The sequence below is a fragment of the Arvicola amphibius genome, chromosome 1, assembly GCF_903992535.2.
Source record: "Arvicola amphibius chromosome 1, mArvAmp1.2, whole genome shotgun sequence".
NCBI lineage: Eukaryota > Metazoa > Chordata > Mammalia > Rodentia > Cricetidae > Arvicola > Arvicola amphibius.
Genome location: NC_052047.1, coordinates 56,267,200 through 56,292,885, shown reverse-complemented (window position 1 = coordinate 56,292,885; position 25,686 = coordinate 56,267,200). Strand labels below are relative to the sequence as shown.

The window sequence follows — 25,686 nt, the reverse complement described above, 5'->3', positions numbered from 1 at the left end:
TGTCAAATGTAAACAGCTTCATGTAAGAAGAGATACTAATGATCTATGACCAACATGCAGCCTATCCTTTCAAAACCAAAAACACAACTTTTTTTTATCATTTAGGACAAGAGTAACTAAACATAATTAATACAGCCCTAGTATTTATAAACTAGAAATAAGTTCTACACAATGAGGCACTGATTCTATCAAATACAATAGTAATAGTTACTAAAAAAAAATTCAGCGACCTTTTTAAAAAAAGATTACAAAATTGAATTTATTGAGTTTCACACAAGATGCACTTATAAAATTAGTACTGAATGCCGTTATGACAGAAGTGAGTATGATCCACACTCTCAACAGCATCTGCAAAGGAAATGCATTCTTTAGAAAACAACACAGAAACACAAATCCAAGCGGAACTGAAAGATACATGTAGGCCATGTTCTTGTTCTGATCAGGGCTGTGTTTGGCAAAGCTTTCTCCACACTGCTGCTAGTTGCAATGGACACTTTCTTGATAGTAAAAAGAATATTTTAAAAGTGGGGCCCCACTGAAACACACACAAAAGAACGACAAAGTTCATTTTAAACTTAAAACTGCTTCCTGGTTTTACAAGGCATGTATAACATCTCCAACAGCTATCTTTAGATTCTGTTAGTGCAAATCATTAGAAACCCTCCTGTATTTTAAATGCATAAGCCAAAGCATCAAAACTAGTTTTATATTTATCCAGGATACAGGCAAATGATCTAAAACTTGCCCTCTGTGCCTGAAATGTTTGTATCAGAGCAGTTTCACCAGTGAGACAGCAAAGGAAATGCAGTTAAGAGTATCATCTTCTGGACAGTTCAGAAAGCAGAAGTGGTCAATTTTATTTTTAAGGGAAGTGCAGAAAAGGTTCTCAAGATAAAAATGGGGTGGTGAGAACTTGCCCTTGGATGACACCAACAAATAATGAAGCAGGAACAGCATCCTCATCTCAAACAAAAACCCCAAAGCACCTTTTGGTTGCTATTCCCAGTGTCCACAGTGTAGTACCCTCTCCTATCCCAGTACCCTTTATAGTCAGTCATGTGAGTGACTGTCCCAGCAAATGCACCCACCGTCCCCTTCCCTGATAGAACACAGAGCCACGGAAGGACAAATGCATTCTATGAGCCCGGCAAGGTGAGGCTGCTCAACCCGTTGTGAATACTTTGAAAGTGTTACTCAACCAGGTGGTGGCGGCGCACGCCTTTAATCCCAGCACTGGGGAGGCAGAGGCAGGCGGATCTCTGAGTTCGAGGCCAGCCTGGTCTACAAGAGCTAGTTCCAGGACAGGTTCCAAAGCTACACAGAGAAATCCTGTCTCGAAAAAACCAAATAAGCAAAAATGTTACTCAAAACAAAAACCAACAAACCAGCCTGCTGATAGCAACCACTTTGATTTTGTGTATCAACAGCTTTTCAGCCAATTCAGCACCAAATCTTTTAACTTGCAATAACTGAAGCAGCTTTAAAATGAAACCGGGTAACTACACCTTACAGTTGACACTGCTCTGTGCGTTCATTACAGACTGCCTTTTACCATGTCACTGTCATTAGGTCCCACACAGCTCACACTGCGCGGAGAGTAACTGAGACAGTTACACATGACACATGACCTTCATGAAGTAAAAGGATGGGCCGAGAGCTCTGTTTCCTATAAGATGCTGTTATTCATCATGTATTTACGTAGCCTTTTATTTTGCTTATTGGTTCAGATGTATTGCCAAGGATGACTCTGGTGGTAAGAACATTTATCTGGACTTATATTTAATATTTTTTTTTTTAGTGCTTTGGCAGGTGAAGTCAAGTTTGGAGAGAGTTTGTGAAACTGTATGAGGCCAGAGAGATAACCACGGTAAAAGCTTCACAGTTTCCCAGGTATGTCCTTAAACTGAAGAGGCCTTGAGGAAAATCCACCATTCAGGAAGCCCAGGCTGACGAAGCAAAGGAGCTCGTGCGCTGCTCTCTGGCTCGGTGCCCGATGCTCCTGCCGCCGCTGCCAAGCAGGAGGAAGTAACTCGCCTTCCATCAGCATCCAGTCGAGGCCAGGAGCCAGCGCGGCTCCGTGATCTGCCCTTTTGCCAGGCCACATTACTGGAAGAAAGATACTAAGATTTGCTTGCCATTAATAATTTAAGTTTTTAAATAAATATTAAGTGCCATTTTTAGCAAGTGTGTCCTGGCAGACCAGCATTTGTGGTCCCAGGGCCCGGCATCTTCACCTCATCAGCCACAACCTCAGTCAATCCGGTTCCCACAGATTGTGAACCTGTCTATCTCTAGCAAATCTTTCTTTGAGGATCTGTGTTTTAATTCAGAGTTCTCCTGTGTTATGTCCTTCTCATCGCCATCTGGGGTTGTCAGAAACTGATCAGAATTGCTGGTCACAAGTAAGGGTATGATGTTTTCTTTCTGATGGACAGGCTGGCTGGTGGCGGAAGTGGACAGGTTCTCTTCTGTGGAAAGGCCTATGGAAAGTAGATCCATGGATTAGGAGATGACTCAAGTCACAGAAAACGCTTATCAAACACCATGTTTTCAGGGGTGATAAAAAGTATGTTTTCTTTCCTCTTAGATAAACAAATGAAAACTAAAAGCATACTGTGTAAGCTGTAATTCATAATAAATTTCAGAGGCTAGTCATACTCCGTACATCCAAAATTTTATGCACACCCATAGGTAATACTACCACCTGATTCTGGAAAGATCCTCCCTGTCTTTACAGTTCCCTCTTACATGGCCACAAATCAACAGAACTATTGCTTGAGTGGAAAACAGCACTTTCTCCTCACTCCATACTAAGGGCTAAGTAGACCCTAAGGTGCTCCCTCCTCTCTTGTCTGTACACTGGCTCATCTCAGACCAGCATCATCACCTGCAGAAAGCCCACATCTGAAGGAAGGCCCCCCACCTCCTCGTCCTAGCTCAGGAATTTAGAAGTCTGGCCTAGGAGGCAGCTGAGAGAGACTGGGACCCACTACCTCTGATTTATAAATTTACCCCCTTCCCTTTCCTTCTCCCAGGTGCTGCGGACTGGACCCAGGACTTCATGCTTCCTCAATCCCATTCAATGCCCTCCCTAGCCCAATTCGATCCTTTTAAGGAAGCTTTAAATTAGGGTGAGCTGTAGACTGCCACTATCTAAGACGCAACCTGGTAAGTTCTGCCATGTGTGCAGTCCTGCTGAGGCCCTGTCATCTCCTGTGACTCTGAGAAGGTGAAGAGCTAAGCCTGTCTTCAGGGTTGACTTCCACCCCTCTTCAGAGCCTGAGTTCAACAACCCCTGCACCATCTCTAACTTGTAATCTCTTGACCTCTAGGGCACCCTTCACAGACACTCCTGTGACATGACATGGCCCTCATCTGATGGCCATCCTCCACTAGACTGGCCCTCTCAAAAGTAAGGACATTATAACTTGGCGATGCACCTGCATCTTCGCATCACTGACAGAGCTCAGGGTTCTCATAGCGACATACAATCTAAAACTTGAGCTTCCACTTTAGCTTGAGAGAACACACAGGAACATGACCTTGATGGTCTCCTTTACTCTCTCTGGATCAAGCTTTACACTCTCCAGCATGGCTGGGTGCCATCTGGATGCACTGGCCTCCTCTCCCTTTCAAGTCTAAGTCAAGGGCCTTGCGAGAGTGACAGGGCCTTGCGGTAGGGGAGGCAGGGTCCTCCTAGGCCTAAGACCAGCAGAGCAGCGACAGGGCTCTGCTGTCCTCTGAACACCGAAGTCTCTCACTGGCTGTGTCTGCAGCACTTCCCATTCCCGACTGCCATCACCGTGCTGACACAGGCTCTACCTACTGTTGTTCTTCCCTCCTCCCGCTAGTCAGATCCAGTTCACCAGAGCAGGCACACGGCATTTCCTCCCCTACTGTATCAGCGTGTGTTGACATGTAATAGGTGCTCCATAACCACCACCAGAACAGTGGGTTAGCCAATGAGAAACAGCGCTGGGCCAGGGGTAGCTGTCCTAGACTAGAACTATCACAGGACCCAACAGTGACGCGGAATGAAGTGCGTCTCTAAAACCACTTAGCCTCGGCTGAGCAGTGACTTACTCAGAAGAATTCAGGTGACCTCTGATGCCAACGTACCTTGAGAGGACTTGCCCTTGCTCTGGGATTTACTGGAGGGTTTGCCGGGAGTGCTAGCTGGGGGAGGATTAAACAGCTTCTCTTCCATCTTGGCTTCCTTCACATATTGACATGACTTGCCCAACAGCACAATGCTGTTAAGTACTTTCAGGGAGATCAACCTTAGACAGAGAACAGAGTTGTGGGAATTCATCTAAATCAGTGGAAGCCAACATCCTAGCCTGCTTCTGGGATGCAGGACAGGGTGAGGGGAGCTGGGCTGGTGAACGTGAGTTCCTTGCACAAAGTTTGAGTTTCCCAAGGCCTTATCACAAAGGAAGACTTCTGATACATTCTAATTCATGAGAAATTCTATCACTCAGCAGCTCTTCCTAGTATAGATAAGCCAACATGTATTCTTGTACCGTGAAACAGGTAGATGCAGGTGAGCAAGAAATAAAAGATGATTTTAATTCCCTGTGTGGCATCGAGTATATTATTAGCCGTTTGCTCTGCGTACATCGTCTGCACCTCCTCACTGTGCAGAAATGGCGCTTATTTACAAGGCTGTGATAGCGGCAAAGTGGGAGCAGGAAGAGGGATCTGGGGCCAGTGTGTGAGTGGAGTCCTTTATGAACGTGGACAGAATCCTCCAGAGCTGATCAGAAAGAAGAGGACTGGGAGGGGCTCAGAGCCATGCTCAGCACAAAGAAATGAAAAGCAAGCCTGCACCTTTATCACTCTGCTATTGTTACATAACACACATACCATACTTTACTACACACACACACACACACACACACACACACACACACACAGACATTCTTCCATGTCAGTTAATGCTCCTATGTGATCTTAAGAATGCTTTGTGGTATGGGCTACATAACAAACACATTGGTAACAGCTCCCATTTCTGGATATATGGATTATTTCTAACATTTTGCTTCTATTAAAAAGTTGGTAATTAAGAAAAGCTAGCTTAAACCTGTACTTTATTAAAATAAATGGCTAATACCTATAATCACAGACATGAAAGTTTTTGGTCAAAAACTATCTAATATTTTTAAACGCCTACTGTAATTCTGGTAAAACAATTTAGAGACTGCAGTATCTCATTCCCATCTTCTCACACACTGTGGCTGTGACTGAAAGCTTTAGCTGTAGGTTGCTGTTTTTCTGCCCGAGACGAAACACTGTCAGTACCATGGAATTACAAGCCAGTGAGAACCATCAGTGGCTCAACATGTACATAAGTCAATGCACAAAAGAGACGAAGACTCCTGCCTGGTCCTCAGGCCTTTCACTCGGGATCTCAGAACACAGCATAGACAGCTCATGGCCCCACAGGTGCAAATTCACTGCCAGTTGCAGGGCTCCACACACCATACCCTCACTACCCCCGCTCATTTCTGTGGTTCTGCCTAAGAAAATCCCATACTTGCCAAACTAATCCCAATTCTAGATTCTAGTCACCCTTTCAGCAGGCCCTCACCTCTCCACCCCTATACGTTGCTTCTGCCACAAGCTTCAATCATAATAAGTGACAATTCTATTACCTTCCCTGCTTAACCCCAGGTTCTATAACCACACCTGAAGCCGTTGCTTTATATTTCATGTACAAGCAACATGCATCCAGCAGACAAGTGTTAACCATTCTACTGCCAGCACTTCCATTTCAGCCTTGCTCACCTTTTCCTGGTGGAGCCATTGCTTCCTGACTCATTGTTCTTGCTACACTCCAGCCCATCCTCCACATAGCCACTGAATGGCTCTTGCAAAAAGCCCTCTTGAGAAAATCTGGAGCTCTCTCCATCTGCCATGCACCTTCTTCAAGCCCACCCTCTAGGCTATACCCTGGACTCCCTGGGTCAAGCACACTTGCTTTCTGCCGTGGTCACAACTTCAGCTGTCCTCCTATCACTCTTTCCCCCTCCACAAAAATCTGGGAAACCCATAGCTGAGCTGGCTTATGTGGGGTGCATGGGCATGAGTGTTGCAGTGGGAGCGTGCAGCCCTGAGGACCTCCAGAGGAGCAGGTGGTGCGCAGATAAGCAGAGCAAGAAGTCTGACTTCCAAAGGCCTCACCAGCCTCATGTTTGAGTGTTCTGTGTATCTTCCTGGTCTCACCTCCTAGCTGGCGCATGACAAGTTTTCAAGTATGCTATATTCAAGTTTCACTTTCCTGATTTATGGTAAAACTATAAGAGCAATTATCTTTAAATAAAGAAGAACGTGAGTAGGAACAGGGAACCACGCTAAGAACACCAAAGGCAGGATGTGGGAACCTGCACTGCAGAAGGAGCGTCATGATTTTTTTCTATTTTTAAGAAATATTTTAGCATCTATTGTAATACAGTCTAAGTACAGCAAAACCTCCTTAAATATCAATCCTCAAAAATAGCACATCGCTTCAATAGCTTCAAGTTTTAAAATTGTCTTTGGTGTGCAGTTGGAACACCTCCGGCATATTAGTAAAAGAAGAGGAGAGAAAAGGCAAGTATGATTACAGTCAAAGGAGGAAGCAGCTCAGGGGAAATGCAGAAAAAGATGGGAAGAGTCCAGAACATGAGAATAACAGTCAATTTTCTGGGATAGGAGTTTTAACTCTTACCTGGAAAAGGAAGTATACAGTAAAATTTCTAATATTGCATAATTTCATGTAAGAACCTTAGTGTCAAACAGTTTAAGAGAGCTGGACATAGTGGGATGTTGCCAGTCATCCCAGCACTCAGGAGGCAGAGGAAGGAGATCAGGAGTTCAAAACCAGCCTTTAGTACATAGTGAGCTCAAAGCCAGCCTGGGTTAAATGAGATCCTGTCTCAAAAACAACAAAAAAGTGTGGGGTGGAGATGGAGTTCAGTTAGCAGAGCATATACTCTGCACGCACAAGGCCCTGAGTTCAGTGTCCATCACAGCATAAACCATGGTACACACCTGTAACCACAGCACTCAGTCAGTCCAGTCACACCCTGCTGTCACAGCAAGCGGTCACCTCACCCAGACACAGGCTGGAGGAGGAGGCTGAGACAGGGGCTGGGAAGCACTCATGACTTGCAATGAGTTAGGGATCTCATGTGCAGCCCATAAGAGTGACCATGTCTGAGCTGTTTAGACAGCCTGTCATGTTCCAAACAGTATGTGGGGGCTTGCCATGAGCCAGGCATTATATGAAGAAACCAGAATACACACACACACACACACACACACACACACACACACACCAAAACACTCAAACATGAGGCTGGTGAGGCCTTTGGAAGTCAGACTTCCTGCTCTGCTTATCTGCGCACCACCTGCTCCTCTGGAGGTCCTCAGGGCTGCACGCTCCCACTGCAACACTCATGCCCATGCACCCCACATAAGCCAGCTCAGCTATGGGTTTCCCAGATTTCTTTTTGGGCAAAGTCTCAGAACTCAGACGGGCTCTTTATTTTAGTTCACTTCTTGAAAAATCGAACAATGGCAAAATAACATTTGACATTTATGGTTATTATAAATCAAACTGTTTACTTCCTGCTTGTGTTTCCCAACCAGAAATGTTAAGCTAGTTGGGATCAACAAACTGGCAAAAGATTCAGTTGACATTATTAAATTGATGTGACACAGGTCCAGTGTGCTGAATATTAAGCTTGGAAAGCACACAGGAAAATCAAAGGTGTTTATGAATATGGAAAAGCTAACACAACGAAAGACCCTTCTCCCCAACCTCCCCACCAAATAAAATATGGGTAGAATATAGATCTTGAACAAAAAGACCTTACTGTAAATTTCTGGTTAAAGATTTAATCTTAAGTACATAGAATAGGAAAAATATTTTTGGATGCAATTAGCTTCTATTACATCTTACAGTTATACATAGTTTTCTGTAAAATGAAAACATATTCAAGAATAGTCAATCTTACCCAAAATAGAAGAGTACGACACAGGAACAGGACAGGATTCCTTGAACTTTAACTGAGCTTGTTACAACTCTGATGAGCTAGCCAGAAACAAACCAAAGCAAAAAAAAAAAAAAAAAAAAAAACCACAAAAAACAAACAAACAAAAAAAACAGACAAAACACAACCACAGTGATTAGTTAATATTTTAAAACTACTTTTTCTTCCTTATTTTAATATTTTTGAGTATACTTGCATCTAGGTCGAAAGGCTTGGGTTTAGGTTTCCCAATTCATTGGCAATCTGCCTCCTACAGCATCTGTGGTGGCGTGGGTTTACGCAGGCAAACCCAGCATGCAGTGCAGCTGCCACAGGCTCTCAGGGCCCCACACAGCCTACTTCACTGACTGCTTTTGCTTACACCTAACAGAGCTGTGGGAAACTCAATCCATAAGGTCTGTCTATTGAAGCTCATCTAATTCTTGCTGGAGGAGAAAATACTGGTTGGACATTTTTCTCATTCCTGCTTTCTTCCTGTCCGTTGTTCAAATTCTTTAAGAGCACTTGTAGGGACTATAGGGCAAAAGAAGACTTACACTGTTTAGGAAACTGAGCACACAATTAATTACTTAAAAGCTATGAAGCTCTGTCTCCTTGGCTAGTTATGGCTAACACCTAGTTTCTTATGCAACAGAGAATTATCCCTGGAAGCCTGTTGAATGAATCTGGTGAGAGCAGCTGAGAGAAAACATTTACACATTACAGGTGCAGGGCCTGGGAGTGGCCAGTAATGCCTTAAATATAATTAAAATGTTACCAATGAAAGGTGTAACAGGAATGAGATATGAGACTGGACTGTCATGTGTTCAATCAAGTTTCACTGTGAGAAGACCACCATGGAGCCCTTTCCTGTGCCACAGCCTCTAGCAGAGAAAGGGCTACGACCATTTAACTAATTCTTTTATTAAAATACAATTGCACAAGCTAGATTAACCCTCATGACTGAATATGTAAATTTTCTAATACCAGGAAATACAAGTAGAAAAATTTGATATGCTATTGTTTTTCAATTTCTTTAAGTTTCAATAAATAACCTTTGAAATCTGAGTTTCTCCAAAATTTTAGGAGTTCCTTTTCTAAAGCAAAAGAAATTTGTTTTACTGTATCATAAGCAATTAAAACCATAACAATGTTTAGGATATGGTTATCTATTAAGTTGCTGAAATTTAACATTAAGCCTATCATCACCCACCATCTAAAAATGTTGGATAAAATCTAAATACAGCTGCTATGACTTCCAGTTTCTTGTTAGTTGACCTGGACACAATTGCCTTCAGGTCTTTTAGTGCTCTGATGCTGGATCCAGTAGTGCGGAAGGTGTAACCACACTGCAACACTCAGACCCGCTCACCACTCACGCTCTGCAGCCTGCATTTCTTTCCTAGGCATAAATCCCCAGGATTAGATCGATGGCATCTAGCACATCATTATCAAAGTGCCCTCTAGAAACAGGAGGAGTTGTGCTGCCACCTCCATGTTCCAGTAGCCAGAGAAGAAAATTCTTTACTCAATGGATAAAAAAAAGAATAGCCTCATTGTTAGAAAAACTATTTGTTATAGATAAGCAGCCCCTTGATGTCACTTTTCTGCTGGATAGCTCAAAATCCAAAGGAATAATGATTTTAGAATTTAAGACAAACTCTTCTTTCGGGTTACTTATAATTATTTTTTGAAATACAAAGACTTGTTGAAACAAACTTACTGATAATACATACTGATGCTTTATGATGATGGCCATCTCATTATGAAAACAAAAAGCATGAACTTACTAAGACGGCTAGCGGGAGAGGAATAAATCCCATCCTCCGTGCTACTGAGTCACTGTAGTCTGTATATGCCTGCAGAGAAAGGTGAAAAGGACTCAGTCGGTTTAATCAGTAAACGCTCTGGTGCAGTGTGAACAGAAGAGAACATGACACCTGCCCTGTAACTAAGCAGAAGGATACAAGAACCTAAACTATCACCACACATTTCAAATAAGAAATTATATCATTGCTACACTGCTTCAGACATACAGTATTTAATGTTATTGCTGTATAAATATTCAATGTCTAGAAAAAGACAAGTTTAAGTGTTTCATCTGTAGTACATTTAACTACTGGGGAGTTAATTTCAGACAACACTTTAATGAAATGCTTACATTTTTCTGCCGGCTGCTAACAAGGTCAAAAGCAAGGCTGGCTCTATATTCACTGTAGACCTGAAGGCAAATAAGAAAAAAAGTAAGATATAGTCTAGAACATATACACAGTGGAAAGGTTTAGACTTTGTAGATAAAAATGCTTCCTAACTGCTCAGGGACAGATGCAAGATGCTAAAGAGCAACCTGACACCCACAGCTTGAGGAAGATAGTCTAAGCTGCCCTGAGCTGCTACATTCACAGGCTTTTAAAGGATTTGCTTCAAAGAGGAGTAGCAGCCAATGACTATCATTCTCAGAGTTTAGAAGTTAGAGATGTGGCTGTTTGAAGCAGTGCTGTATTTAAAAATATAATTCTTAAAATAAGTTTCTATAAAATAAGTTTTAAAACCGTGTATTCAGCCACAATAATAACAAAAGGATGGCGATAGTGAGGGGGACAGAAACGGCCTGGACCTTATCAGAGTCATGGTAGCAGCTACTGGGGAGCATCACAACTATATTCTCACTAAAAATGGCATGAATCAAACCTTTAATTTTAATTTCAGGTATTGAGAAAATGACGTTATGGATAGAGAACCACCCTGTATTGAAGACGCCAAGAGAGAAAATTATGAATTCATTTTTGATTCCTGCTTTGCTGAAAGGACAGAAACATGCTTCAAGCATTTAGAAAACAGAAATAGAATGTTGCAACTGATACTCCATTCAGTTTTGAGGTAAACAATAAATAGGCTGTCAAAAATAAAACACAAGAAAATCAAGAAGGCTGTTGAGCCAATTCTCTATTTGGAACTAAGGCTGAGGCTGAGCATGACACTCTCCACCTTCACGTATCTGGACAGTGACTTATAGGCACAGAACTATTTCTAAAAATCCTAGAGAAAATGATTACAACATAAAGCAAATCCCTAAGGCCTCCTCAAGTGAGCTCAGAAGTAAAACGTGCAGCTTGTCTCCTAGGAGTTAGGAACCTGTTTATATTCAGAGAAAAAAATTAAATAGGAAATATTTTGCAAATTAATCAAGGTTTTGATGTTTCTATTTTAAAAATAGATCCAATATGATTTTAGTAACTCATAAATACAATAAAATAAAGGTTACACCTTTATGATAATACGGAGTCAAGGAAATATTAACTAGGAATTGCTAGAAATACATACATCTGCAGTGATGTCATTGAATTTGGTGATAAAGGCGTGCTTTACAATATCCACAGCAATTTCTGATGCGATCACCATACAGACATCAGGAAACAAGACCCAGAGATGATCTATAAAGCAGGGAGGAACCAGATAATTAGACCTCTTCATAGACAGAACCTGCACATCAAGCTCCAGCAGTCTGGAGCCTGCACCAGGTGCACTGCAGTATTTTCAATCAACAGTAGAGAACCAGCGTTCTTTCAGCACAGCCTTCATTCCAGAGTCATCTTACCAAGTCAAAGGATAATTAATGCTTGTCCAGCAGTTTGCAGTATCCTAGCACCGCCTTACACACAGGCCAGGTCCACGGGAACCTCTGGCCCGGGAGGAAAGCTCCCACTGGAGAGATGACTAGCCCCTTCTTCCTTGATCACCGTGATCACTTAAAGATCTGATTCATTTATTTCAGAGTCACATAGACAAAACTTAAACTATATCCGCTTACTTTAACTGCTTACTTGTATAGTAAGAGACCTCAATTCAGTGCTACATAACTGATAAACACATCCATAGGCATCTTCCTAGGCCCCAAACCATAACTGAAGAGATATAAAGCAAAGATGTTTGGAAATGCTGGCAGGCGCTTACAGAAACTCAGCATGGACTCCTGGAGGGCAGGGCCGCCTACATGGCCAACACAGGGCAGTTTTTCTGAGTCTGGCAACTTGCGGAAGTTATGAGACTTTTAGAACTCTTAACACCAAATGCTGCCATCTCCTGTTATGTTCTTGAACAAATTTTCTAAGCAACTAAATTCTAGTTTCCTCATCTACAAAATGAGAATAACAGAATGTTTACTTTTCATTACTATAAGATTTAACTGAGATACTGATATGGAGCAATGTGCTTTCCATACAAAACAGTATTTTTGTTATTAGTTACCCTGGGCACAAAGGAAAAGAAATTAAAAAAAAAACCCAGAAATATAAAAACACAATGTCTAAAATTGAAAGCATCAAAGCATGGTTTGGTTTGTCACTGCACAGTGGAGATATAGGAGACTTAAAGTGTGATTATAGGAATTCACACATTCAGTCGTCAGACGGCTCAGGCCTTCCTTTGACATAACGATTCTGTTCCTTTGGGAATGATTCCATCTGGGCTGCCAGGGCCAGCCACATAGACACTCTGTCTTTTGTGGTAACTGTGATGATCTTGTAAACACTATGCACCAAAAGCATCTAGGTAGGGGCCAGAGAAATGAGTTCATGCCCAAGAATTGCCACTGTGGAAGGAGTGAAGTGACTGTCACAAGCTGTTCTCTAACTGCATGAGTGTGCAAATGAGCATTTGTACACACAGACATGAGTGAGGACATGTGCGCACACATTTTTGAAAGCATGTAGATAACTCAAAGTCAGGTGTTTTGCATGAGGGACTTTCCCACTGTAAATCAAATGGCCTTTGAATCTATTCAGATTAGAACTTGCTAAGACCTACGACTTGACCTTACTGTAAGAAGGTAACCTCTGGAAATGTATTTCCAAACTCAGTTATCACTTTATATGTGGTCCTTATTCTTAAATGTCCCTGAAAACAGGGCATGAGTCATGTAAGGAAGCAAGGGCTTCTTTCAGAGGCTTAGGACATCCATAATGTTGAAGTAACACAAGAAATATGAAACACTGCCTGTTCCATTAAGAACAAACTGTACATTAAGAAAAAAAGCTTGACAATGATCTGCACCATCTGAGCAAGTTTTGCACTGCAATCACCTTTTGCTCCATCAGCTTGTGAGTCCTGCGCGTTTCTTACTACTTGAAGCTGCACAGGGCTGGGCCACTTGTCTGGGTTGGGGCATAGCAGTGCCTGGCTGCTAACCAAACAGGTGAATATTTGTGCAATTCTGACAACTTTTTGTCAGCCAGGATCAGGAGTGAATATAAGCAACACAATTACTGGTTTACCCTATTTCTAAAATTCACCCCTACTTAAAAAATGATAAATGCGAGGAAGATCAAAGGCTCTAGTCTTAACGGGAACCAGAGTAACCACACAGCCCACTCCAACAGAGCCCTGAGCTGCTGTGCTTGGTGGAGTATGCTTATCCACAGACATTTGTGGAGATGACAGGGGTCTCATGAGAAATGACAGCACCCTACTCCACCTGGAAGAGCCATTTCCAACACATAAACCCTGGTACAGACAGTCCCTCCAGCACTGACTTCATTCTCATTCTATGGAAAAGAAGAATTTTTTTTTTTTTAAGTTTTTTTGAAAACTAAAAAAGATAGGGTTTCCTCCGTGTAGTCCTGGCTGTCCTAGAACTTGCTCTGTAGAACTCAGAGATCCGCCTGCCTCTGCATCCTAAGTGCTGGGATTAAAGGCATGTGTCATTACTACCCAGCCTCGGTTTATTGTAAAAGTAAGCTTTACAGGACACCATATGTGATTCAAGAGGCACTTACCTGGATTCCAAGAAAACTGTTCCATGTTTCTTAAACACACTATTAGCAAGAGCACATAATTTGTGAATCGTTCCTTAATATCTAAAAAAAAAGGAAAGAGAGATTGAACATTAAGTGCTAAAATATATTAAATAGGGAAATAATTAAAATAATTTTATTAAAACATCTGTTAAATTCCCTTTTAGATACCAAAATTCACAGTGCTCAAGTCCCTCAGACAAAACACTGCACTATCTATCTGGACATAATCTATCACCTTCTGTCATATGCTCCAAGTCATCTCCATCCGTAATAATATTTGATACAACTTAAGAACAATGTATAAAGTTGTTATGATACAACATTACGTAGGGAGCAGTCTTCACATGTTAAATGCAGATGTGACTTCTGTTTAGAATTTCCTACAGCCATAGAGGATTCACAGCTGAATGTGTGTGTGTGTATGTGTGCGCGCGTGCGTGTATGCACACAAGCACATGCACATATCCCCATCCGTGCAAATCATTACTTCATTTCCCAACATATTTCTAGGATGGAAATTTTAAAAGATTAAAATGTTCAAATTGGGTCATTAAATGCCTCCAACAGTCTTTGGGAATATATGACAAGTGTTTTCATTTTATAGAAGGAAAATAGAATCACAGAATAAAATACAAGACTTTGTGTGCTTCCAGGAAATATCTAACCTGGCAGTGAATGTGTAAGTAATTTCCTACTTAAGAGAATGCTGGCATTGTAACAGCACTGCTCGGTGGTATGCAGAGAATCTCTTTTGTGTGTGTGTTTATGCAGGTTTCACAGAGGTGTTTGCCCTAAGTTAATAACTAGCCAATTAATTGGAATGAATTCAATGAAAACTAAGAATTGAATTCTTGCCAGAGACAGTTTATATATTTAATTTTTTCACCTGTTATTTTCTTCTAGGAGTCAAGAAATAAATACATGTGACAGTGAGTGTGAACCATGTGTGTGTGTCCGTGTGTGCCTGGAAGCTGTGCTTAGGAACTCTCACTCACATAGGGTAGCTTCCCATACCACCTGAGTGTGGCTCCGCCTGCCAGCACCATGCACCTCACTGTCACCTCAGTGTCCTCCAAGGATTGTCCTTGCTTCACCATTTCCCACTGCTGCTGCTCTACAACACGACTGGACTTTCCCTCCGCTGCAAATCCTCTCAGGTGAGCTTCCTTTACTGTCTGTGCCTTCCCTAAGTTCTTGAACTCTTCCAGTCAGAGCTGGCAGCTGCCCTTCCAGAGCTGCCAAGCTTCTCATTTGTGGGTCTGAACTGGGCCTTTAACCCCTTGTGGACACAAATGCTGTGCTATCCATGAAACCAGCGTATAAATCCTCACACAGTACCATCTGTGTGGTATGTACAGCAATGAGTTTTGAGGTGTGGAGTACAGACGGACCTCCTGTGAAATGCATACTAAAACTGGAAAAGCACGTGAGGTTTCCAAGTGCATGTTCTAACTAGCTCCACAACACGTGTGCACACGCTTTCACGTCTGTCCTAGAGCATAGTGCCTAGCAAAGTCAGCCCAAGGGGAGGACATATTCTCTGTGCTTCATTAGAGATGGATCTGAATTTGTGGGGGTGCTTTTCTTAATGTACCTTTAACTGGAATTTTATACAGCTATTCACAAATCTATCTCTGTATGTGTGCTGACTTCTTCCTAATTTTCATTCACAAAGTTAAAGAAATGTACTCATTTTAACCGTATTACTAAGAATGGCTCTATAAGACAAACTTGGTTCTTAACCCAATTATCTGCAAGGAAACTGAGCATACATCATTTGAAGCAAGACAACTGGGTTGCTGAGATAATGGAGCCAGAACGATAGCAGTATTTAAGCTTGTATCCAACTCTCGCACATAGAAGCTACAACATACAACACTCACAGCCATGTCAGTTGGAAGGGCATTGATGGGAGAGGAAAAAACTCTGCTCAGGGACTCTTGAGGAAAACAGTTCAGAAGACAGGTGATCCAAAATATGAGAAAATGAATAAAAATCAACCATTTCTGATGAGTAAATATAAGTTTGTAATATGAAAAATGACAAATTTAAATAGTAAGAAAGTTGACAAGATAAAAATTAAATTTTTATTTAAAAAATCTATCAACTTAAGTATGAAATAAAACCCCAGAATATTAAAAAGAAGTTTTATTCTGGTACTTTCTACTTTTTTTTATTTTAATATTTTAAATACATCTTGAAGTCAAGGCTATATTTACATAAACTGTGAGCCCTACTAAAACATATCTCAAATCTTTAAAAAGGGATTTCCCTAGTGAAGTAAAATCTATAAATGCCATTGTGGCTCAGAGCTTTCAGATCATTGATAGCCTCACAGAACTGTCTAAACACCCATAATGGACAGCCTCACAAAACTGTCTAGACTTAATTTCCCATTTGTTCTTTTATTCTTTAAAAAGTTTTCAAATCTACAATTCTAAGCTGTTTGCTTTAATTTATTCATCCATCTTTATTTTTGTCATTAATTTCCATACAATGAAATGCACAGATCTTGAGTACATAGGTTGGTAACGTCTGGTGCCCTTTTAACTAGAAATGGAAGGGCTCTACCATCAAATTTCCTTTGACCCTTCCTCTAGCCATGTCCCATCCCCAACAAGTAACCACTCTCATTTCTGTCACCTTAAATTAATTCTGTCTGATTGCAGACCTCAGAAAAACGAAATCGGACTTTTTGAGGCTGGTGTTTGTTGAAGAACACAATGTTTGAGATGTACATATCAGGCTATATCAGTAATTCATTTTTTCCTTTATTTTTATCTAATTTGTTTGGCATTATGTGAATGTTCTGAAGTTTGTATAGTTTATGGAGGCCAGAGGTGGTTTTGCTAAAGATCCATACGCCTGTCTTTCGAAAGGGACTTTCACTGTGCTGAGGGTCACTGAGTAGGTCAGGTTGGCTGCTAGGAGCCTCAGGGATCCACCTGTCTTCTTCCCCAAGGCTGAGATTAAAAGCGTATGCCCCTCACCCAGAGTTCTATGTGTTCTCACAATAAGACTTGGGTACTCAGGTCAGGGTGGCAAAGCACTTTAGCAACCAGGCTACTTCCAGCCTCTGTTTCCATTACTTGCTGAGTAGTATTACACGGTTTGTATGAACGATCATTTATTTATGTTTTGGTTGATCCTGGGTCATTTCCATTTGGGGGCTACTCTTAGAGAAGAGCTGCCAAACTAACTCCCAGTGCTGAATTACAGGGAGTGTCAACACTGAGAAGGAAGTTGTTCCAAAGCTTTCCAGAGTTGTTGCAACATTTACACTCACTTTCACCATCAAGGCACGTGAGCCAGTTAGTGCCTGTCTTCCCATGATAGGGCACTGGCAGTCTACAAGAGCATTCTGTGGCCATGTTGTAATGTCTCATTTGATTTTCCTTTGTATTTTCCCAGCGATATCTTCTCTAATGATGCTAGGAACGTTTGTGAGAACATACTGGCCATTCGAAAATTTTCATTTTCAAAATCCAAGTCTTGTGCTCCTCTAAATCAGATCAGTCTTTCATAATTAACTGTCAGAATTTGCAATACATATTCAGGAGTAATAAAGTCCTTTTTCCTATATATATATATATATATATATAAAACCTCAACCTTTTTTCTCTTAACGTAAATGGGATCTGCCTTTTCATTTAAAAAAAAAAGCGCTTTTCCTTGATTTTTATTTTGTGTGCCTGAATGTTTTGCCTATGGGTATATCTGTGCTCCATGTACTTTCAGTGCCTAAGGAGACCAGAAGGAGCGTTGGCTCTTCTGGGACTGGAGTTACAGACACAGGTCCTCTGAAAGAGCAGAGCCAGTGCTCTTAAGCTCTGAGCCATCTCTTCAGTCCCTGTCTTTTCATTTTTAATCAGCATATATATTTTAAATTTTGAAATTCAACTTTTATATTGTCCTGATGGTTACTAATTTATTTGTGTAGTCTCTAAAAATGTTCCCCTATACTTGTGGATATAGTCTCCCATATTTTACTTCAGAAATTTTAAGATGTAGCACTTATACTAATGGCAACAAAACATTTTGAATGAACTTGTTTGGAGGAGGACAGAGGTCAAAGTTCTTCCATTTAATATTTATCCAGATGTTAACACTACTAGGTGAAAAATACCTCACTAAATACGAATCTGTTTTAGAAAATACAATTTTTAAAGCTTTAAAAATTATTTTAAAATACAATTAATTTTCATTAAAATGTTTTTTAACGTTTATGGTAATGAGTCACTTTCAACAAATGTTAGTTAGAGCTACAATCAGACTCTAACTACTTACCACTATTTGACATCTGAAAGAGATTGTTCTTTTCAAACTTCTTGAAAACACTTCCTTTAATTTCAACAAACTGAAATAGCAACAGAAATACCATCTTTGTCACTTCAACAGTTGTAAAATCAACTCTCTCCACAAAAAGCTTCTTAGGATAAGAGGAAGCAAAGAATTGTTTTCGTGCACAGTACTCATGTGAATGCCCTTCCTAACTAACAATAGAAAGCAGAATTTTGCACTTACATTATTGGACATCATGATAGTAAGCAGTGACTTGTTGTGTGAGTTGAAAGCCACATTGAGTGTCGTTGCTTGAACCATTATGAGAATTGCATGTAGAACTAACAGTAAGTCAAGGAAAAAACTTGTTTTCAGAATTATTAACATAGTATCAAAAATGGGAGAAATGAATTATTTTCTAAATCAAATCTGACTAATATTTTCTTATCATGTCACAATTTTCCTGTTATCTATTTGGTATAGATTTGAGAAGGTAAATATTCTCCATGTGAAACAAATAGAAGCAGAGGAAATCTGTACATTCATTATATAAAACTGAACCCTGGTGCCTGGCACAGTACCTAAGAAGAATTAAGCCTTCAAAAAGGTGTTAAATAAATGGAAGAAATCATGGAAAGCGATGAGAGAAGAGATGAAGAGATATAAATCTGAATTATAATTCAAAGTTTTAAAAGTGAACACAAAGTTAGTGTTGAATAGCTTTCCTTTGGTTACTCAAATGATACAGAAGATTAAAATGGTAAGAAATGTCTTAGATTGTTCTTCATGTCATGCAGAATTATATCATATTGCACACGGAATAATTTACCTTTGTTCCACTAAAATTGGAACAAGCTTTGTCCCATTTTGTACTCAAGTATTAATTTCTTCAAAGTGTCACTGACAGTGGGGAAAAGATATGACAGAGTCCTGTGAGTGAGTACAGGTTTCATAGATATATACATGTATGTAAATCTATGTGAGGGTAAATACAGGTACAAGTATACACACATGTACAGCCACACACAAATATGGGAAAGCACTTGTTTTCCAAAAGAAAAACTTGAAGAGACACATATGCACACAGAGACACATATAAAATCTCCATAACTGTAGCATGCAAATCACAAACTTAAAGAAAGCTGTTAAGCATAAGAGTTACACAGCTATAGACAGACATCAACTTCTCCCATAATCAACCAATCACAAGAAAAAGCAGTTTGGCATGCAGAAGTCCTTAAACTAATTTACAATGAATATTACAACCAATTTTTCAAAAGGAATCAGGGATTTCATTTTAATCTCCACATATACACCATTTCAAGCAGGGATAGGTAAAGAAATAAAATAGGGTAGAATCATGCTGGTGGCTGGAATGTCCACTAAGTAAAAAGGATACAGACATAGAGAACAGCCATGAAGAAGTGAGGGATGACTCCGATGTGTGCTCTTTTTCTTTCTTTAGGCTCTGTGGCTGTCCAATAGAGAGCATCTAAGATATCTTGTCCAAATGAGGAGAACAGACGGTCGGCTACCTGCAGAGAGAAATTGTGGAAAAGTTTCTTAACTGCTAATTTAAGTACTTTGCCAGCAATCAGATGAAAATCCATCATTAGAAACCCAAGTTTTACAGTTCTGGATGGGAAGCTGAAGAAGAGCAAAACTTATCACTTCCTCTACATATTCCTGGCTCAGCTGAGTACTCAATACACTGGGGACTCAGAATTGGCCTTGTCAAATTAGCCATTTGTAAAAAACAAAACCAAACAAAAAGCAAAAACAACAACAAAAAAATAAAAACTTAAAAAACTGAGAAACTTAAATTAAAAAGTTCAAAGCAATTTACATTTAGTATACCAAGCTCATAATTAACAGTCACTCAGAATCCTTAAAGTTCTTGTAAAAAAAGACAACAACAAAAAACCCAATAGGCAAGAGGGTTTCCAGTGAATGTGCAGTGTGACAGCATGCGTTCTCAGAACTGTGCAGTGGGAATCTTGCCTTTACCTGGAGGAAACACCTGTCTTTGAGGAGCTGCTCCCTTCACTGATCCAGGACCAGTGTATCAGGCGTCACCTCCATAAAAGCTTAGCTCCCAAGACCCTCAGGTGAATGAAGCTATAGCAAGCATCCTTCTCCCGCAGGCAGCAAGGGCCTCACCTCCAGCATGTTGTAGATGATGTAGAGCTTGATGACAGACTGCCCTCGTATGAGGTGGTACATCATGGAGTAGTCCACATAGTGCATCATAGAATAGCACAGTATCAAGATGACACCCTTCAAAATGTCACACACCTGTGCAGGTTGAAGCAAACGTCTGTCCCTGAAACATACAAGTAATGGAAATAGGAGTTTTACTCTACGTGTTCTCAAAGCAAGTCATCTTTACTGGACATACAACAGCATACCAAAGTCACAGTGAAAATCAGGCTGACGCTGTAAAATTTCTCACAAGGATGGCCCACCCAGAAGACCGTAACAGGACACTTTCTGCTGCGTGCACAGTATAAAGATGGTATCCTAGAAGTAGATCAGAACTCAAGAGAGTGGGCTGGCACTGGCTGCTGCTTGTGCTTTAAGACAGCAGCTTTCCGGGACGGCAAAGTTCCCTGTACTCCGGCCGCTGGCCCAGCCCGCCCAGCCCAGTGGATGTGCTATGCACACAACTCTGCACCTTGTCCACTCTATTTAGCGGGCCACATAGAGTCTGAGGTCAGTGCTGGAATTACAACCATGCCCAGCTCTACATTTTTCATAGTGGTTCGAAGGCTCTCACATCTTTATGGTAATGTAGGTCTTCCTAGAACCTACATAATAATTTTTCCAGCTCATTCTTGACAAATTTCTACTCTTTTCTCACTACAAGCTAGCACAATAGACACGTCTCATAAATAAAAATGCATCTGTATTATAAATCCTAAAGTTCTATTTGTAAAGTTGCATTCACTTGATATTCTGGTAGAAACAGCTAATGTGGCCTCTATCGGGTTGCGTCAATTTACACTTCTGCTAGCAATGTATTGAGAAGCCTATGGTTTATAAGCTCCAAAACAACACGTGACCAACTCCTGGATTTCTGCCAGCTGCACTGGTGAACAACAAAACCCAGTATAGTTTCAAAGTTACTTTACCTCAGGAGTAGAGCTGGTACTAGCTGAAGGTCAGACCCAGGGCCTTGCTCATGCTAGTCACATACTCTACCATTGAACCATACCACCATTTAAAATAATCTTAAAAAATATTTTGAGCCAAGTATCATTAAGGTGTCCCGGAAGGCCTTGAACTTGCAATCTTCCTGCCCTGGCCTCCCAAATAGCTTGAATTATAGGCCTATGCTACTAGGTCTTGCTCTGAACGACCCATTTAAATTTTTAAGATTTATCTAAATTTCTAATGAATCCTTTCCTCATATCTTCTTTTTCTCTCCTTTTTTGGTACTGCCTTGTAGGACAATCTTTTACTGCAGAAGTTAGTTCTTTGTGACATGACTTGAATTTTTTCACCATTAAGTGAGCAGATTCTTCCTTCTGATACCAGATCATAAAAACTAAGCCTAAGTTATGGAAGAAAACAGCAAGATGGAGGAACAAACAGAAAAGAAGAAATCTAGGAATCCCTTTTACCGGACCTAACATTTTCATCACAAGAATGAGTCTGTTTGAGTCCACTGCAGGCTTATTCCTCTGGACCAATGTTCAGACTTCTGTTGTGGCAGCTTTTACCTACAGTGCATTCTTTAGAACTGTGGCCTCTTCATCTTTACCAACAGTTGCTACTCCAAGAAATGGTGTGGGCAGAACTCATGACCTCTGAGCTGCACACCTACCTCTTGGGAGTTTCTTGGCTATCTGTTCTGTTCAGCTCCTTCTCAGCCAGCCCATATGAGCAGGACTTTCCAAAAGAATGTGTAAGTCTTTTAAACTGTTCCTATGACTAGGCTGCAGTGCAGCTCTGAAAGCAGCTGTCACAGGACTGCATTTCCATGGGTTACCAGCAGGTTTGGAAACAATATGGGACACTGCAGGCATGAAAAGGACACATTCAGGAAGGGTTATAAGTAGCTGGGAAGACATTCTAGTGACCCTACATGGAGACAAGCCTGGCTTCGTTAGTCAGATCACATGTCCTCCAACAGATGTCGAATTCTGACTGACTGTTCTTTGCAGCTCGAGTTAGAGCTCTGGGCAGAAGCGCAGCCAGCACAGTCACCATCATTACTTCTATCCCTGCTTCCCTTTCTCCAGGGCCGCTCCCCTCCCTCCCACAGAGATCCCAGGCTCACTCTCATGGAAAGCAGGGTAAATTTTATCTTTCACTTCCCACACACCCAATTTAGAGCACACTTTCTACCAAGGGCTAACTGATAATCCCAGAGATTTCATGCCCCACTCCACACGAGGCTATAACTGGGGACAGGGATTCTTCTGTCAAGAGCAAACACATTTCGAGTTCGAATATCAGGAGGAGAAATGCTGAATAGTCTGCATTCTTGGGCTAGGGTGCTTGTCTCACTAACAGCCAGGGAAGACACTGAGAGGCATCAATGCGGGTGTGGCTCTAACAACCACTGACTTTCAACACTTTAAAAATGAACCTCCAGAACACTGCCTGATCTTCCAAAGGTCCTGAGTTCAATTCCCAGCACCCACATGGTGGCTCACAACCATCTATGAGATCTGGTACTCTCTTCTGATCTACAGTCATATATACAGGCAGAACACTGCATACAAAATAAACAAATAAATAAATAAATAATTTTAAAAACTGAACCTCCAAACTGATACAAGTCAGCAATTTATTGCTTTCTACTTGTCAGCAAACTTAATGTTATAAAATTTATCGTTTGGAAAAGTTACTGCTTTAAGAAACAAACATACCTCTCATTTTATTAATTTCTAAAATACACAATAAAAAAAAAAACCAGGACAATATACACTACTCTGGTTCCTCAGCTTTCTGTCACTGTCTGCTCTGGTGAACTTTTCGACTAATAACATCTTAACTGGCTACTATGGTGACTACTGGTTTTCAAAATTAAGAACTACTATTCAAATACAGCACAAAATGTGATTCACAGCCCTGTAAACAAGGCTCTTCTTCCACACATTGTTAATAAAAAAGGAAAGTAGCAAAGAGAAAATAACAAACTCACTTCTCAAGTAGCATCTTACAAGATACCTGCATGCACCATAGCTTCTCCAAGATCTAACCTCACAAATGAGTTTATCCAATTAAAGTAACTTGAACCAATCACAGCATTTGCTCCTCTCTGCCAGGATATTTTTAGATGACTATCAGTCAGCATTATCAACGCCGTAAGAAGCTTATCTATAATGCTGCCAATCAACCTGGAACGGGCACCTGAACAACCTGTCTGGCTGAGGTTCTAGTTCCGATGAGGTTCTAGTTCCGACGGCTGTTAAAGAGCAGCTGTGGGCAGCTTCTTCAGCAAATGCTGGAAATCTCAAGAGCATGTTGGACAAAATAAAAAAAAAATCCAAAAAAACCCACACTAATCTAATATAGTTTAGAATAATGGTTTGATTACATGCCATGGAATGACAAGCTTAAATAAGATATTCAATAGAACTTAAAAGAAAAATAAGATATTTAACACAATTTAAAGGATATTCAAGTTAAAACACCCATACAGTCTCAAAAAAAAACCATACTAAAAGATTCTCTGCATCCCTAAATTTCACCTTTTAATTCCTACAAATACTTCCACTATACTTTTGCAGTTATTACAAATGGCAATTTCTTATTATACATTTTACTTTTATACATTATACATCTCTGAGCCATTTAGAGTCTCACAGATCCATGTAAGTAGAATTACTTGGCGGAGAATGATGCTCATTGAGAGGCAGCCCCACCCTTGATACTCTACCGGGAAAGTGAAACTGGTACTAGCAAGATCAAGAAGGAAGAGGCAGCCACAAGCTGAGGCACCAGAGCCCTGCTGCTCAGTTAATTTCAAGCCATGGACACAGGCCAAGTGTCAGCATGACTTATTTCAATGTAAAATATGTGTGCAACTAAAGGGGGGAGGACAAGTACTATTGAGACTTAAAACCTATGTATTTCATGTGTTCACATTGTTAAGAGAAGTCCCTTTATAATCCTAAAGTAGACTAGAATAAAGTACTAAGAATAAGATGCTTTTCCTGACCTGGGAAACTGAACAGCTTCTCAAGTTTGACTGACACACAGTAACTAAATAATCTCTTAGCCGTTTACACCTGATGGCTAACATCTTTTCTTCTACCTTAAATTAGTTATATTAGAACAAAGTGGCTGGCTGATTTATGAAGCTGTTTGTGTTTGGAATAATAGTAAAAAGTGCTTCTAGGAACAAGCAGCTGGGCTGTGTCCTGGGGCAAGGATTGGGGTATTTGCTGCCACAGAGACCCAAACAAGTCATTAGAGATTACTACACAGGTGACTGTCGGGGGTGAGGTATGGTCAAACACTGTGGGATAAACGTGGATAAAGCTTCAGACCAAGTGAGGATGCTAGTGAAGGACAGGAATCCTAGTTCCTCAGGCTTCCATCCTCAAGTGGTTATGTGGCCTATGCTGGCGCTTTTGATTTTGTACGGAGGTCAATTTGGCCAAGAGTATAGAAGGAAAAATCAGGGTTTACTCACCACAAGGAGTCCCTGTGCCACCACACTCCATCCTATAAAGGAAGTGAAAGTGCTCCTCCCTTCGGTCTGATTTACAAGAGAGAAAGAAAGAGAGAAGGTTGTAATGTTGCTACGCTACTTGGAGCGTCATGCTGAGGAACACGGGACAACAAAACCTGATGCTATGAGGGCTTTCTATGCAACAGTATAATGCTCTCCACTGGTGCAGCACACCATCAGCCTGGCAAGAGGAAATAATGGATGTATTTGTTTCCCCAACAAAGATACTAGGAGCTCTCCATACATGCTCTTGTGGTGGCATTAGTTATGCAGGCCAGATTCAAAGGCTTAATTTTGTATGGTAGGAGAAAAGCCTATTTATACTGCACATAAAATGCTAATTTGAACATAACTATATTGAATGAGGTTAAGGCACATGGAAGAAAGCCAACAGGTGAAGAAACTCAAGAACTTGAAATCCATAGTTCTTTTGGGAGCTAAGAACTCTCCTATGGGGTCAGCACTCTAAAGAAAAGATACTCTCCTTTCCTAAAACAAGAAAAAAAAGAAGCCAGCGAAGCCTTCAGTAAGAATCATGTCTAAAACCAAGACATGGGACCAGAAAATCTGTTTGAATTTTATTTACTCTAATTATAAAAGAAAACACCCCTGTATTCCTAAATCTAGCACTTAGCACTATAATGTTCGGCAGGGCTTTCTTACTAGCAGCTGTAGGCTCTGGGCCAAGATCTAACCATTTTCCTCTGCAATCTCATTCAATGTTTAACTAAGTGTGACAGAATTCTAAAGCACAAAATAATGGAAATTTTAGGAAGAGAGAGTATTCACAATGATACTACTTAAATTACATATATAATTGGTATTTTTAACATATTTCACAAACTTGGAATGTTAAATTTAGAAAGACGATATTTGATACACCCCAATAACTCATATAATTATCATA

General features: G+C 40.6%; 1 protein-coding gene across 3 annotated transcripts in view; it reads right to left on the bottom strand.

Annotated features, from left to right (window-relative positions):
• Positions 1–231: 231 nt before the first annotated feature.
• The window catches only part of Tapt1 (transmembrane anterior posterior transformation 1), a 49,843-nt gene continuing 24,388 nt past the window's right edge, over positions 232–25,686 (bottom strand). For all 3 annotated transcript variants that reach the window (XM_038312181.2, XM_038312188.2, XM_038312189.2), the window contains 11 exons: positions 20,252–20,414; positions 19,491–19,626; positions 18,335–18,432; positions 18,098–18,167; positions 13,790–13,870; positions 11,340–11,449; positions 10,177–10,236; positions 9,806–9,874; positions 8,001–8,077; positions 4,120–4,280; positions 232–2,480 (listed from right to left, as the gene is read on the bottom strand). In XM_038312181.2, the coding sequence (XP_038168109.1) occupies positions 2,251–2,480; positions 4,120–4,280; positions 8,001–8,077; positions 9,806–9,874; positions 10,177–10,236; positions 11,340–11,449; positions 13,790–13,870; positions 18,098–18,167; positions 18,335–18,432; positions 19,491–19,626; positions 20,252–20,414 (1,255 nt within the window). In that variant the 3' untranslated portion in view covers positions 232–2,250. The remainder of the gene's footprint in view (positions 2,481–4,119; positions 4,281–8,000; positions 8,078–9,805; positions 9,875–10,176; positions 10,237–11,339; positions 11,450–13,789; positions 13,871–18,097; positions 18,168–18,334; positions 18,433–19,490; positions 19,627–20,251; positions 20,415–25,686) is intronic.